This window comes from Notolepis coatsorum, assembly GCF_963971535.1.
Source record: "Notolepis coatsorum genome assembly, chromosome: 18".
Classification (NCBI taxonomy): domain Eukaryota; kingdom Metazoa; phylum Chordata; class Actinopteri; order Aulopiformes; family Paralepididae; genus Notolepis; species Notolepis coatsorum.
In genome coordinates this window covers 4,817,085-4,834,413 of record NC_140182.1, presented here as the reverse complement: position 1 = coordinate 4,834,413, position 17,329 = coordinate 4,817,085, and the positions used below count along the sequence as shown (strand labels likewise).

General features: G+C 43.6%; 1 protein-coding gene across 1 annotated transcript in view; it reads left to right on the top strand.

The window, feature by feature from the left end:
* LOC311244935 (protein unc-45 homolog A-like) overlaps positions 1–15,087 on the top strand; it is a 48,279-nt gene extending 33,192 nt beyond the window's left edge. The window contains exons 17-25 of the mRNA XM_084334642.1: positions 1,397–1,538; positions 4,144–4,284; positions 5,428–5,555; positions 6,167–6,233; positions 6,833–6,946; positions 8,284–8,399; positions 8,931–9,048; positions 10,983–11,138; positions 14,172–15,087. Of these exons, the coding sequence (XP_084190768.1) occupies positions 1,397–1,538; positions 4,144–4,284; positions 5,428–5,555; positions 6,167–6,233; positions 6,833–6,946; positions 8,284–8,399; positions 8,931–9,048; positions 10,983–11,138; positions 14,172–14,459 (1,270 nt within the window). The 3' untranslated portion in view covers positions 14,460–15,087. The remainder of the gene's footprint in view (positions 1–1,396; positions 1,539–4,143; positions 4,285–5,427; positions 5,556–6,166; positions 6,234–6,832; positions 6,947–8,283; positions 8,400–8,930; positions 9,049–10,982; positions 11,139–14,171) is intronic.
* The last annotated feature ends 2,242 nt before the right edge of the window (positions 15,088–17,329 follow it).

Below are 17,329 nucleotides of genomic sequence, written 5' to 3'. Positions count from 1 at the left end.
CTACCTAAATGCTCCACTCTGTCCGCAACGGACATCTGCGGGGAACGGGGAAATAAGGACACGTTATACACGCTCCCGCACCAACCGGGCGAGCTGTCTTTCTCCGCTCGGCGTATCCCGGCCACCTCACTTTGAGGCTTGACGCGACAGCATTGTCTCGCCAACCCGGAATTCCTCGGAGTGCCACTCGCTGTCACTTCCGGGATTCCCCTCGCTGCGGATGACGCCGAGCCAGATTCCTGCGCATGCATACATGCATACATACATACATACATACATACATACATACATGCATGCATACATACATACATACATACATACATACATGCATACATGCATACATACATACATACATACATACATACATGCATACATGCATACATACATACATACCGTAATTCCTCTAATAGTGACCGGTATTCAAATACAAGCCGGGTCTCTATTAATGGCCGGGTGCGCTCTTGAGCTAAGCAATTATAAGCCGACCTCCTAATACAAGCCGGGTTACTAATATACTGAGCTGCATACTGAGCTGCTAAGGTAAAGTTACTTGATTTCACTTAGAAAACGTTGAAATGACCAGTGACCACCTGTAATTGCACTGTTTACTATTTCATACAGTACTTGGTTTCAATAAATTAACCCAGTACATTTTACTGGGTTCAAACTGACACAAAATGTTGATTTATTCATTATGATCTGTTTGAAAATTAGAAATATAGGCCTCTCTCTTATACATGCCTCCTCCTAATAAAAGCCTGGTATCAGCTACAGTTTAAGCAAATACAAGCCCGGGTCACTATTAGAGGAATTACGGTACATACATACATACATACATACATACATACATACATACATACATACATACATACATACATACATACATACATACATACATACATACATACATACATACATACATACATACAATCACATAATAGACGATGATGCGTCTGTTTCTACCATTGTTTACATTTAGTCATTTAGCTTTAACACTTTATCCAAAGCGGCTTACGAGTTTTGTACGACAAGTCAGCAGGAAGGATACAACCGAGTAACAATGTTCATCAAAGTGTTCAAATTTGAGTGCTACAGTGTCGAGTGTATGTTAGTATATTAGGAAGAGTGCACGACAGTAGAGGACAGTAAGTCCAATCAGATATTGAGTGAAGAAGTGTGTCTTTAGTCGACGAAAGATTGGTCGGGTTTGGGCTGTCCTAACTGTGGTGGGAAGTTCGTTCCACCATTGTGGAGCGAGAATAGGCGGCTTCCCTGATGTTGTTTTAGCCTTGATTCCATGTGGACGTACAGCATGATTATTACAAACGACGAGCAGCACTTCCCTGTGTTGTTAAAAAGAGACCTCTGATCGTCTTTGTGTCTCTTTGTGTCCCAGGTGGCTGTGTAACGAGTCTCTCCCCCCTGCCTCTCGCCGCTGGTCAGTGGAAGGCCTGGCGTACCTCACCTTCGATGAAGACGTGAAGGAAGACCTGGTGGAGGACAAGAGTGCTCTCCAGGCCATGTTTCAGCTGGCTAAGGTTCGACAACGACACCTTTTCTTTCTCCAGGCCATGTTTCAGCTGGCTAAGGTTCGACAACGACACCTTTTCTTTCTCCAGGCCATGTTTCAGCTGGCTAAGGTTCGACAACGACACATTTTCTTTCTCCAGGCCATGTTTCAGCTGGCTAAGGTTCGACAACGACACCTTTTCTTTCTCCAGGCCATGTTTCAGCTGGCTAAGGTTTAGCAACGACACCTTTTCTTTCTCCAGGCCATGTTTCAGCTCGCTAAGGTTCAGCAACGACACCTTTTCTTTCTCCAGGCCATGTTTCAGCTGGCTAAGGTTCGACAACGACACCTTTTCTTTCTCCAGGCCATGTTTCAGCTGGCTAAGGTTTAGCAACGACACCTTTTCTTTCTCCAGGCCATGTTTCAGCTCGCTAAGGTTCAGCAACGACACCTTTTCTTTCTCCAGGCCATGTTTCAGCTGGCTAAGGTTCGACAACGACACTTTTTTTTGTCCAGGCCATGTTTCAGCTGGCTAAGGTTCGACAACGACACCTTTTCTTTCTCCAGGCCATGTTTCAGCTGGCTAAGGTTCGACAACGACACATTTTCTTTCTCCAGGCCATGTTTCAGCTGGCTAAGGTTCGACAACGACACCTTTTCTTTCTCCAGGCCATGTTTCAGCTGGCTAAGGTTCAGCAACGACACCTTTTCTTTCTCCAGGCCATGTTTCAGCTGGCTAAGGTTCGACAACGACACCTTTTCTTTCTCCAGGCCATGTTTCAGCTGGCTAAGGTTCGACAACGACACCCTTTCTTTCTCCAGGCCATGTTTCAGCTGGCTAAGGTTCGACAACGACACCTTTTCTTTCTCCAGGCCATGTTTCAGCTGGCTAAGGTTCGACAACGACACCTTTTCTTTCTCCAGGCCATGTTTCAGCTGGCTAAGGTTCGACAACGACACCTTTTCTTTCTCCAGGCCATGTTTCAGCTGGCTAAGGTTCGACAACGACACCTTTTCTTTCTCCAGGCCATGTTTCAGCTGGCTAAGGTTCGACAACAACACCTTTTCTTTCTCCAGGCCATGTTTCAGCTGGCTAAGGTTCGACAACGACACCTTTTCTTTCTCCAGGCCATGTTTCAGCTGGCTAAGGTTCGACAACAACACCTTTTCTTTCTCCAGGCCATGTTTCAGCTGGCTAAGGTTCGACAACGACACCTTTTCTTTCTCCAGGCCATGTTTCAGCTGGCTAAGGTTCGACAACGACACCTTTTCTTTCTCCAGGCCATGTTTCAGCTGGCTAAGGTTTGACAACGACACCTTTTCTTTCTCCAGGCCATGTTTCAGCTGGCTAAGGTTCGACAACGACACCTTTTCTTTCTCCAGGCCATGTTTCAGCTGGCTAAGGTTCGACAACGACACCTTTTCTTTCTCCAGGCCATGTTTCAGCTGGCTAAGGTTCGACAACGACACCTTTTCTTTCTCCAGGCCATGTTTCAGCTGGCTAAGGTTCGACAACGACACCTTTTCTTTCTCCAGGCCATGTTTCAGCTGGCTAAGGTTCAGCAACGACACATTTTCTTTCTCCAGGCCATGTTTCAGCTGGCTAAGGTTCGACAACGACACCTTTTCTTTCTCCAGGCCATGTTTCAGCTGGCTAAGGTTCGACAACGACACCTTTTCTTTCTCCAGGCCATGTTTCAGCTGGCTAAGGTTCGACAACGACACCTTTTCTTTCTCCAGGCCATGTTTCAGCTCGCTAAGGTTCGACAACGACACCTTTTCTTTCTCCAGGCCATGTTTCAGCTGGCTAAGGTTCGACAACGACACCTTTTCTTTCTGCAGGCCATGTTTCAGCTGGCTAAGGTTCGACAACGACACCTTTTCTTTCTCCAGGCCATGTTTCAGCTGGCTAAGGTTCGACAACGACACATTTTCTTTTCCCCGCCTGACTGAGCATTCTGTTTACGTAAAGCTTTCCTTGTCATTGTATCACGACAGAAACCCCACAGTATTATGCATAGTATGTTGCCAATACTTATATTCTCAATGTATTCACTGTCTACAACGGCCCTACACTGTATAGTAATCATAACTACCTACCTCATACTACATACTATAGTCTATGTATACCCATATAACACATGTACAATAGTGCTGTATATACCGTGTGGATATATATATGTAACGGTTGTGACAACGTCACCTCAAACTCCGATGCCCCGAGTGGGAGTTGAACCCCGGTCTCCCACACCGCGGGCAGCAACACAGACCGCTATACCAAGAGGTGAACTCACTTCTTTGTACCGCGTCTATGCGTCTTTTGAGGATGTGAGAGTGAGTTTAACCCATAGCACCGCTACTCACCCCAGCCCTTCTTGACTGTGCTTCACGATACCATCCGTTACATATATTTATTATGTATCCTTATCTGTCTGAATATACCTGCGTACAATCCTTCTATATTCCTACTTATTATACACCTGCATATAACACACATAACTGTCTGATAGCATGACCCTATGAGTAGTACATTACAACATATACCACCATTAGCACACAGTCAGAAATATACTGTGTTGGTTTGTCGAGCCGTCAGCGGTGTGAATAGCTCTCTGCTCCGCGTGTTCCCACAGTCCGAGGACAAGACGGTGCTGTTCGCAGTGGGCTCCACGCTGGTGAACTGCACCAACAGCTACGATGTGGAGAAGCCGGACCCTCAGATGGTGGAGCTGGCCAAGTACGCCAAGCAGCACGTCCCCGAGGAGCACCCCAAGGTGCCGGTCCAGTCTCCCTGTTCTTTTTTTTACCTTTTGAAAAGTGGAATCTGTAAAAACCCACACATCAGACCAAAATATAAACAACAGCATGGAGGTACAGGTATGGGCAGGGTAATGGTAGAAATACATAAATATAGGCAATAAAATTAGATATGAATATAAAAATGAGGGAAAAAGTAAACAATTGTCACATACAAAGGTCTGATGACCAAACAAATGATACCTGGACCGGGTCGTTGTGAACTCTTTTTGGCATTTGGCAGATATCGGCATTGAAATGTAATATCGGAAATTATCGGTATCTGTTTTAAATTTTTTTTTTTTTTTTTTTTTTTTTAACCTTTATTTATTTACCCAGGCAAGCAAGTAAGAACAAATTCTTATTTTATTTATTGTGAAAAGTATGCATAATGTTTTAATTCCACGACAAGCGATATGTAATGTTAATTAGCTGGAATTATTCCATTTTTTGGGGGGGAAACCCTGCATATATCGGTATCGGTTGATATCAGTATCGGAAATTAAGAGTTGGACTATATCGGATATCGGCAAAAAAGCCAACATCGAACATCCCTAATAAATACAGAGGCGACACACACCATATACAAATAACAGAATATTACCTAGTTCAAGTTTCAAGTTTCTTTAATAGTTGTCATACAGAAGTACAGAATACTTTTATACAAAATGCTTCTTTCTGTTACGCTCCAGAGACTGTGCTAGACAAAACGATAAGTATGAAATAAAATAGTATAGCATGTAAAAAAAGAAGTAAAAATAGAAGTTCGATGCAGAATAGAAGTAACTGAGTTACCATACAATATACTATGCAATATACTAATATACAATACTATATAGTGCAAAGCAGAAAGTTACATGGTGGTTACATGGTGTTACAAATACGGTAATAATGATAATGACCAACCCACGTACGTCACAACAATATAATTAACTCTGTTAATTCTTTCCTCGTATTTTTATATTCAGTGTAAACAATATAATCATCTCTGAATATAAAAATATGAGGAAAAAATGAATGGTGTAAACAAAGGTGCAGATGACGGCCTGTAGCCCCATCAGTTGTCCACAGTGTTGTTCCGTCATGAAATGAACTGTTGTTTGCCGTTTCCCGTATGGCAGGACGCGCCCTCGTTCGTGGAGCAGAGGCTGGTGAAGCTGCTGGAAGCCGGTGTGGTGTCTGCTCTGGTGTGTATGGTGAAACACCAGAGTCCGGCCCTCACCGAGTCCTGCAGGGAGTGCATCGCCAGGTAGGCAGCGCTGCCGGGGTGTAACTTTAGATAGAAATCAACCAGACAACAGTACAAACACCACACGGGCACAAAGGACATTGGCCCAGAACAGCCCAATACATAGACAAAAGAAAAACAACAACTGGGGCTGCACGATTAATTGAAAAAAGATCGCAATCTCGATTTATAGACCTATACGATCTCATTTCTAAATTATGACTATAAACGTTTTTTTTTTACTTTTTACTTAACTTTTTTAAATGATGACGAAAAATAAGAATCGTGTGAGAATCGTGATCTCAATTCTTTAGAGAGAAAAATCGTGATTCACATTTTAGCAAGAATCGTGCAGCCCTTCACCTGTTTAAATGCACACATTAAATAGTAATTTAGCTGACTCTTTTATCCAAAGATGTATCATGCACACACACACACACACACACACACACACACACACACACACACACACACACACACACACACACAGACGTTCAGGACGAATCATCAAGTTTACTGATCTCAGTTTCACCTGTTTATTTTGGCCAACGTCGAGGAACACGCTCAGCGTTTTGGCTGAGTGGCCTCCGTCGGAGCCTGAATTGATTTTATTTCCCCGTTTCTCGCTGCAGGGTGTTCTTGGCGTTGGTGGAGAGACAGGAAGACAGGGGAGCGGTCGTGGCCCAGGGTGGAGGAAAGGTAGAGCCCTCGCTCACATACAGTACATACAGTCACAGGGTGGAGGAAAGGTAGAGCCCTCACTCACATACAGTATTGGCAGTATTGGTGTACAGAGACATTGTGGTGGTGTACGGAGACATCATGGTGGTGTACAGAGACAAGATGATGACAATTGTGTTGATATTACTAAATATTTATGGCCCTGACTGTACAGTATATATGCTGTAAATCCTGCAATCCTCCAAGCTGGTCTGATCTCTCTCTGAATCTAACCTCCTGTCTCCTCAGGCTCTGCTCCCTGATCTCTCTCTGAATCTAACCTCCTGTCTCCTCAGGCTCTGCTCCCTGATCTCTCTCTGAATCTAACCTCCTGCCTCCTCAGGCTCTGCTCCCTGATCTCTCTCTGAATCTAACCTCCTGCCTCCTCAGGTTCTGCTCCCTGATCTCTCTCTGAATCTAACCTCCTGTCTCCTCAGGCTCTGCTCCCTGATCTCTCTCTGAATCTAACCTCCTGCCTCCTCAGGCTCTGCTCCCTGATCTCTCTCTGAATCTAACCTCCTGCCTCCTCAGGCTCTGCTCCCTGATCTCTCTCTGAATCTAACCTCCTGTCTCCTCAGGCTCTGCTCCCCTTGGTGTCTGAGAGCACCAGTGTGGGGAAGATCAAGGCAGCACAGGCCCTGGCCAAGATCACCATCACCGCCAACCCAGAGATGGCCTTCCCAGGGGAGAGGGTGAGAGGCATGACTATACTAACAATCCTCTTAAGATAACGGGGTATCTATCTGCAGGGTATTGAAAAGTGTTACATTCATAATTCTCAATTTAAGGTATTAAAAAGTCTTAAATTGTATTTGCACAGATATATACAAAAAGTTTGGGGGGGGGCTGTCTGAAGATTAAATAATAGTAAATATATTAAATGTTTTTGTATTCAAGTCGTCGTTTTTCGCGGGACTACCAGGAGCTTGGTGCGTCTGGCAAGAGCTAGTTTTTTGCTAGTATGGTTGTGAAATTGGTATTAAATTAAAGTGGTATTAAAATGGTCTTTTAAAAAGTCTTAAATTGTACTTGTTGAAACCTGCAGATGCCCTGCTAAAGATCCTCTTAACTCATTGGGCGCCACCCTCTTTCCCCATCTGTACTCAATGGCGCCAGCGTTATTGACCATTTTAGCGATGTTTGCAGACCCATCGTGTGTTCTCTGTTATAGCTATGGAGACAATAGTATGGCTCATTTGACAGGCATTGTTCATAGTCCATCACTGACTAATCAGTTAATTTCTACATACTGTAGTTTGTGCACTATTACACGCTAAACATGGCCCCTTTCCAAAATAATCCAGTCTTTTCATAAATCGCGAGATATGACGCGTTATATGCAATATGCCCAAATCTTTCTGGTTGATTGCCTGAAACCCCAAATACTTCCAAATCAAAGGTATATATCATGTACATATGTGTCTTCACAAAATCATCAAGGGGGGGGGGGGAGTTAACTAGAAACTGCAATCGTGTTTGTCAAGCATGTTTTACGTCCGGTAAAACACGACACTGTGATTGGTACAGAAGCATGTTTTAGGTTAAAAAAATACCAGCAGGTTACCTAAGATAGACCTTACCTCAGTCAGAAAGTGCTCCAAAATGAATAAATCCCAGTCGATCCCATGGCAATCGCAATTACTCGTGTATATTGGGCATGGCTACCATACGGGAAAGATTAGCTCTGAGGCACCAAATCTTCCACCGATTGATATGTTGTGATCCACTCCTAGGCGGAAAGAGCCGGAGGTAAACTCAGTACTGGGGACAAGTGATATCCCCAGTTCATAAGGGAGGCGATACTGCCACCTGGTGAGATTCGATCGTCATTGCAATTCCAACGTAGGCAGATGAGCCAGAGAGACCTAGGGAGCTCCGGCTGAGTGTTTAGAACGGGGACCTAAAAACTAGATATTACGTTTTTGGCACTCAACGATTGGCGGCGAAACACGAGATATTACGCTTTTGGCGCCCAAGGGGTTAAGATGAAAACAGAATAACATGCAGAACCTTCTCCACGTGTCCCCAGATGTACGAGGTGGTGCGTCCCCTCGTCAGCCTGCTCTGTCTGGAGTGCACCCTGCTGCAGAACTTCGAGGCCCTGATGGCCCTCACCAACCTGGCCGGCATCAGCGAGAGGCTCAGGTCAGCCACCAGGGGGCAGTCTTCCCTAACAAGATTGATATTATGCATGACCGAAGAGCAAAACCTCCTATCTGAATAATTCCCTTTTTTGAGAAAACTACCAAAAAAAGATAGGAGGTTTCTCCCCACTTTATTTTATGCAGATGGGAGGTTTTGCATAATATCAATCTTACACAAGTAAATAAACTGATCATAGATTACAGTATATATACTATTATAGAATTAGGACTACATTTTTATACTTTGAGATACTTATTATTGTATTACTTTCTTCCATAACAAACCTTTTGATCTGATTAGATACAAATGTATTGTCATTATACAGCACAGTTTAAAGTTATAAAGTACAGTACAACGAAAAGAAGTTTGGCAGAGTGCAAATGTAACGGTAAAATGCAATAGTAATATACAATGTACAGGTGATTAATAGTTATAGTGCTAATCTGATGTATGTACCAATATGATTAATTCTCACCACCGACCGACACAGCTGATGATAAATACTGAGGCTGGACTTGGTTTGTTTCACAGGCAGAAGATCATAAAGGAGAAGGCTGTAGCAAAGATCGAAGGCTACATGTTCGAGGAGCACGACCTGGTGCGAGCAGCCGCCACGGAGTGCATGTGTAACATGGTGCTGAGCACAGAGGTGAGACACACACACACACACACACACACACACACACACACACACACACACACACACACACACAGACACACACACACACACACACACACACACACACACACACACACGCACACACAGACACACACACACACACACACACACACACACACAGAGACACACACAGAGACGGCATTGATTCTGACATAAGATATGCTGCATAGAAAAACATACGTCATTAATGCTGTATAAACATTGTGACATACTCTGGGGCAGGGAACAAAATAAGCACCCGCCAGACGCCAATGGTGTGTAGATTTCCTCTTTGGCTGGTAAATTACAGAGGCTACTCAGCCACTCTGGCGTGTAAAATAATTGGGAGCCATATGAGCATATTAGAGTATTATATCAGGGCTATACAGTGCGAGCATTTCACTCGCATTTGCCTCTAAAAATAGATTTGTGCGAACCGGAAAAATCATTTAGGAGCACAAGTGTGCGAGACTGCGAGTAATAGTCTTGCGTAGTGGGCGTGTCAACTGCGCAATTGTCATTTCATAATAGACACGGAGCAGCGTGGATCAGCTCTGTAACAACTCATCTCGAGTCACGCTGCTTCTATGTGCAACGAAAACTCCGCAAGCAGCAGTTCCAATTGTCTAACATGCTTTGCATCCTCGCCAGTTATACCCACGTCGCGCTAAAAACAATAACTACTGTAATGTTATCTGCTAACTGAGTACTCCAACTAAGCTAACCTGCTAAAGCTAATTACTGCTAACGCTAATCACTGGGGACGCTCAGAGGCATAGTGAGGGAAGGGAGGGCTGAGAATCTGTCTCTCTCCGTCTATCTAATCAAATCAAATCAAATCAAATGTGTGTGTCTCGCTCTCTCTCTCTCTCTCCCTCTCCCCCTCTCTCCTGAACCTATTTCATTCAAAAGGAAGATATTGATGGACAGTAGCTATAGTATATAGCTCAGTAGCTGTAACAGAATAATTGTATTAATTACTATTGATTAACTATTATTCAATAGCGTTTAAATTATAATGAATTAAAGAATTGTATAAAGAATTTTCCATGTTCTGTCATCTAATAATATATTCCATTACCTTTCCTATCTGTATCAAAGTCAAAATGTTGGTATTGTGACAACAGTACAACATACAAAAGCAGCTTGACAACCGATATCCTTTGTGTCTAGTAGGCATGGGCCAATGTGTGATTTTGGTGGTATGTGCTATTGCACAGATGTTGACCCTTAGTATGCACACGCACGCACAGTATACTATGCATGTAATAAATAGTTTGTTAATAAACTGTTACTTGAAAAATGTTCACTGTGCTCCTAAATTTCTTTGTGTGCTCTTAATCTTTATTTTATTTAGGAAAAGGTTAGCGTAGAGCCCTGTATATAGTAATAATAATAACACATGGCGATATACTAAAAAGCTATTTCTAGTTTTTGGCTGGTAAAAAATCTGCCTGGCTGGTAGTTTTTTTTATCTACCAGCCACCTTGGCTGGTAAGCCAAAAAGTTAATTTTGTTCCCTGCTCTGGGGTGTTACGAGCTGTCACCAGACTGGAATTAACAAAACACACACAGCACAAGGTAGAAGCACGTTTAACAGCGGTTTTATTAAATCGGAAATCGGGAGCCTTTATAACCGTTACACAAGAGAATCGTCTTGGTCCGTTAGCGGGGTCCGGTACACAGTGGTTCTCATACGGGAGGGGGCTGATCCGGGAGAAGAGACGTCAGACAAGCAGGGGTCGATACACATGCGGGTTCTCAGACGGTCAGGGGTTATAGCACACAGCAGGGTCCTCCTTCCAAAAGCAGATAAACAGCGCATTGGTCACACAGGACAATAATCCTCTCCTCTCCTCTTTACTCATAGAGCACTTTCTAAGAATTGTTGATAAATGAGGGCCCTGTCTGGTCTCTGCTTCCAGGTGCAGAAGCTGTACTTGGCCACAGGGAACGACCGGCTGAAGCTGCTGGTCCTGTACAGCGGGGAGGACGACTCCAGGCTGAGGAAGGCTGCTGCTGGAACCCTGGCCGTGCTGACGGCGGAGCAGCCGGAGCTCTGCGCCCGCATCCCTGCCACCGTGAGCGCGCTGGGGCTGGGGGCCATGTGGCCAGAACACCACAAGAGCTTTCGCGTTTTTTATAATAATAACTTTATTTGTGTAGCAGCACCTTTCATACAAGAATTGCAGCTCAAAGGGCTTCACAGCAGTAAAAAAAAATTATAAAAGAAAGACGGACATAAAATCAGCACAAAATTGGCAGATCAAGACCAATGCATAAAGAGCAGACATAAAATAAGTATAAAACGAGCATAAAATAGACAGAATCAAGGTAAGACGGAGCATTAAATCACATAGTTTTTCATATTCTGGATCTAACGTCTTAACTCAATGGGGGCCATTCACGTAATATTACGTGATTGCCCGACAACCGTTGGGTGCCAGACCACGTAATATTACATGTTTGGTTAATTCTTATTTTTTTCCGATTTTAATATCCTATTTAATGCCAGGGACCCGTATGTTGCCGTTAGAAGCCCTACTGCGACGCCGAGGGTGCAGTACCGGCCAGATTCTCCCAGGTGGCGGTATCGAGCTGCAGTAAACCTTGTTCCAGACCCTTGTGTTACACTGTAAGGTCTCCGGGCAGCGTCAATACTTTTACCAACGGATTTCCAGTTCCGCGTGCGCGTTCTGCGATCTGATTGGCCACTGACGTTTCTGGTCGTGTGACATGTGCGGCCAATCGTGTGACGCAGACCAGACATATATACACACACTAATTGACACATGAGGGTTGAGTGGAAACGAGACACACCTCGGAGGGAATACAGACTGGCAGACTACAGTGACACTAAATACAAGACAAGACTGAACACTAGACAAGAGTAACACTAGAAACATACATCAACACAAGGAATAGGAACAAGACACTAACAGGGGAGCATGGAGGGCCAGAGACACACTGGGAGACATAGTAACAGGAGGAAGGATACAGAGGAATATGGAAACCTTAACTAAGCACAAATGAATGAGGAGCAGTGGGGGCATTTGTCCAGCAGGTGGGGGTAGAGGACCACGAATGGGTGGAGGATCATAGGAGAGCTGTCCAAGAGAGAGTGAGGGAAGGTGAGGTGCAGGGATAAGTCTCTGAACAGGAGGGGGGAAAGTGGGCGGGTCCAGGTGGATTGTGACAATCTACAGTACAGCAATCAGTGTTGATGTAATGAGTCTAGGAGGTAGTAAGAAACAGGTATAAAATTAACATAGAACTGACGCATGAATTTGACAGGAAGTGCAGAATAAAAATAGTGCAGCTACTCATGATATGTCACTGATATCCTGAGCTCTGTGCCCGACTGTGGCTCAGGAGGTAGAGCAGTCGTCTGGTAATCCGGAGGTTCCCGGTTCACGGTTTGATTCCCGCTCCTCCCGGGCTGCATGTCGAAGTGTCCTTGAGCAAGACACTTAACCCCTAATTTCTCTCGTTGAGCAGGTCGGCACCTTGCATGGTCACCTCTTCCGTCGGTGTGTGAGTGAATGGGTAAAATGTGAGGAACAAATTGTAAAGCGCTTTGGATAAAAGCTGCTATATAAATGCAGCCATTTACCATTTATATCCAAATTACACTGATAATTTGTGTCATTAAAATTATACAAAATATGAACTGCATTAAATTATCCAAAATAATCCGATGTAGCGAGTCTAGCAGCACAGTGCATCAAAAGGCCAAGGTGTAGAGGTAGAAATAGGCTTAGAATTAGCATAGAATTGACGGGAAGTAAATTTTTGACAGTATAATGATATCTGAAGGTTTTTCCAACGTTACAAGAGAAACAACAGATCTGTCGCGACTTCGTCTTTTAACCAAGGAGCCTGAACTGGAAACACTATCAAGGGGGAAGATTCAGCAACTCTTAGGAGGCCGATGGATGTTCTAAAAATAATGCTCTTTATTAGGGATGTCCGATATTATCGGCCGATATTGGCATTAAAATGTAATATCGGAAATGATCGGTATCGGTTTTTAAAAGAAATTAAATTATTATTATTATTATTATTTTTTTTTTTACATTTATTTAACCTTTATTTACCCAGGCAAGCAAGTAAGAACAAATTCTTATTTTATTTATTGTCAAAAGTATGCATAATGTTGTGTTAATTCCACGAAAAGAGATATGTAATATTAATTACCTGAAATTATTCCGTTTTTTTTATGCGATACCGCATATTTCGGTATCGGTTGATATCGGTATCGGAAATTAAGAGTTTGACAATATTGCTATATCGGATATCGGTAAAAAAGCCAATATCGAACATCCCTACTCTTTATTCATACATAGTGCAATAGTAATATACAATGCACAGGTGATTAAACTGGGTATAAATTATATAAATTAGTAATAGTGCTAATCAGATGTATGTACAGCGTTGTAGTATTAATATGTACAGTGATACAGGTATAGAGACACTATGGTAGTAAGTCATACTGGCCAGCAGTGTAACTAGTAAGAGTAGGTAAGGGATATGTACAGATATAGATATAGTATCTACAGAGATGTAAAAAAGATTATATGCATGTATGTACAGATATATATATATATATATACGGTATTATTGTACATGCTGTCATAGTTATATGGGTTATATGCAGGTGTATAGGGATATAGAACGATTATATACAGGTATATTCAGACAGATATATATATATATATATACTATATCTCTATGTATATGTATATCTCACATCCTTCCCAATGCTGTCACACATGCAACAAAAGTGATGACTCATGGGGCACCCCAGTGGCGCACCACATACTGCCTCGCACACCTACGCGGCCGTCCCGGGTTCGCCTCCCGCTCCCGGAGATGACTTGTCGCATGTCCTCCGCTCGTCCTCTCCCCCGTTCTCCCTCCCTTCTGTCCATCTTGTCCTCCGCACGTCCTCTCCCGTTCTCCCTCCCCTCTGTCCCTCTTGTTCTCCGCACATCCTCTCCCGTTCTCCCTCCCCTCTGTCGGTCTTGTATGGCCAATAAAATGACGCTGTAAAAATGCTAAAATAAATCTAAAAAAAAAAAGTGATGACTCATCTCTTCTCTTGTGTTTTCCAGACCACCCATTGGCTGGAGATCCTGCAGGCCCTGTTGCTCAGTGAGGTCACTGACCTGCGCCACCGCGGTGTGGCCATCGTCCAGAACCTGATGCGGGCGGAGAAGAGTCTGGCGGAGGCGCTGATCCAGAGCGAGGCGCTGGAGATCCTCTCCGTCCTGGCCAAGGCAGCGGACAGCCCGCAGAACTCCATCTCCCAGGCGGCCCAGCGCTGCCTGGACCAGGCCGTGGAGTACGGCATCATCCAGAGCCAAGAGGGCGAGGAGAGAGTAGAAGGCACTGAGCCCTGAGGTCTCTCGCTCTGACGATAGGAGAATACAAATCATTTAAATCTTTTGGGGAGCGGGGGGTTGAATAGACGTTGGCTATAGGCCTATCAGAGCTGGGGTTCTGTTTTGAAAGAAGCATTGTTTCCCTTTGGCTCTAGTAGATGTAGTTTTGTTCATAGTGTTGGAGCGGTGCCCACAGCAGTGGGGCCAGTTTGTTGCACAAAAGCCCGACCATTGTTAAGTCTGACCAGAGCCAAGGAGTCACGTAATCTTACCTGCTAACGAAGGCTGTTTGAACTGTATTATGTAACCTGTTTTCACTGTTGGAACTGACCACTGCTGAACAACAGTGACAACTGTTCTGTCAAACCATCATTTCATCGTTTATTCTTTTGGACAATAAACCCTGCAAACTACATCAGAAGCAGCCTGGACTTTATCAACCTTTATCAACATCCACAACGTTGTTGCAGCGTAGAGAGATATATAAGTGGGTGCATCGTGACGCTTGTCGAGACATAGGGAGCGACGAGCGGCCACTACACTTTCATACATTCTATGCTGAAGTTGTTCATTCCTTTGTCTTCGAGGACATTACATTTTTTTTTTAACTTGTATTCCTCCTTTAAAAATAAAAACATTACATTTATTTGCACACAGTACTTGTCTTTGTACTCTCTCGTGTGTCTTTTTTAACATCACTATGCACAAACCGTTAATTGTATTCACTGTATAACATCTGCATTGTGTGCCTTTTAATTATACTCCACTACATTTTCAATGTGTTATTGTTTTGTGTAATGTAAACTTCAGACATTGGCAGAAAAATAAAACCTGTGTTGCTGCTGCATCATCATTGCACGAGTAGCCAGCGTCCTCTTTCGTGCCGTTGTGTGTTGTATCAACTCAAGAGACACGAACAAACTGAACAAGCTGGTGAGGAAGGCTAGCTCCGTGGTGGGAGTCGAGCTGGTCAAACTGGAGGTGGTGGCAGAGAGGGGGATGAGAAGGAAGCTGGCTGCTATCCCGGAGAAGCTGTCCCACCCCCTCTATGAGGAGCTAGCCAAGATGAGGAGCACTTTCAGCCACAGACTCATACCCCCCCAACACTCCACTAACCGCCTCGGCCAGTCCTTCCTGCCAGCGGCCATCAGGCTCCACCACCGTGGGCAGGGACTGCTGCCAGCAGCCGGAGAACTAACGGCTGCAGGAATATCTGACCACTAAGTGTCTGAGTCTTAACCTGCACAGACTACAACGTATGATGTACATCATACCAGTTAGGGTACCTTGTGTATACTGTTTACTCTTACTCATAACATGTTCAGATTCAAATCTTGTATTGCCTATATTTATTGTAACTTGTAATATAACTGATAGGGCATACAGACCATCATCTGCACCTTTGATTACACTTTATTTTTCTCATATCTTTATATTCGGGTCTAATTTTATTGCCTATATTTATGTATTTACTGTATTTTATTACCCTGCCCGTGTAGCTCTCATCCGGGTCTAACGGCACCACGTGTAGCCGGTGTGATCTTGTCTGCGTTGTGTTTTAGTCGATTCGACCCCTGTTAAGGGATCGTCCTGAGTGGGAGTTGAACCCCGGACGCCCGCGTCGCGGGCGGCATCACAGACCACTAAGCAAGAAGTGAATTCACTGCTTGCTTCCGGGTCTGGATGTCTCTGGGGAGTGAGTTTTACTTGCAGTACCGCTTACCATCCACAGCCACGTCACTACTTGTACCCGTGACTGTGGATATACTGCGGTACCTCCGTTACACCCATACCTGTACCTCCCCCTCCCCATGCTGCTATGAGCCCTGAATTTCCCCAAGGGGATCAATAAAGGAATATCTTATCTTATAAGTTCATATAAATGTATGCAAATGACATGTCATTAGCTTGTGACTGCAACTTGTTCCTGTTCACGGACGACCTGCTGGTCTATGACAGGGACAAGTTGCAGGTTGAAAAAGCCCTCAGCTCTGAACTCGGCAGAATCTGCACCTGGCTCGCTGATGGCAAACTATCATTATACCTGGGTAAAACGGAGTCCATTCTCTTTGGATCAAATAAACTCAGCAAGGCCAACGGCTTCTCTGTTACAGTGGGTGACAATATTATCACAAGGAAAGATGAAATTACATACCTGAGTCATTCTACAGAAACGCACACTTTTCTGTCCCCAGCCTTTGCAGAAAGCATACACTTTAAACAGACTTTGTAGTCACATTTAATTTATATATTTGAATAATGTAAAATGTTCTTTGAACAATTATACCTATTTGAGGCAATAATTGGGCAATATTTGTTTTCAATCAATTATATGAAATTCCAAGTACAAGAAAAGTGCTTGTCCCCAATGTCATGTATTGGGGTTTAGGGGCATATTTAGAGTTTACAAATATATTTCTCTCCCATTTTAAATGCAATAATGTATACACCACTATCACATGTATGAAGTGGCTAACATAAAAAAAATTAAATACCAACTAAATATTATAAATAATATAATGGAAATAGCTGTCCCCTGCAGGTGTCATGTCACTGGTGTTACCGCTTAACAAAACTTGTGACATCACTTCCTACTTCCTACGTCCTACTTCCTGAATAACTGTGAAGAAAGGTACATTGTCAGTCTGCTGTCTTTTTTCAAATGTTGGAAATGTTCTCATTTATCTCATAATTTCATAAGAGACATTTAGCTAGAGTCACTGGTATGGCCTATTTTTTAAGAAGATATCAATGCTCAATAATCAATACAAATTGATTAAATTACATATTTTTGTGATTTTAGCATGATTAGCAACATGTGGTTTGAGGTACTGTAGCTGCCATTTTGTAAAATACAGATTTCATGAAAATGGTCGCTGGTGTTACCG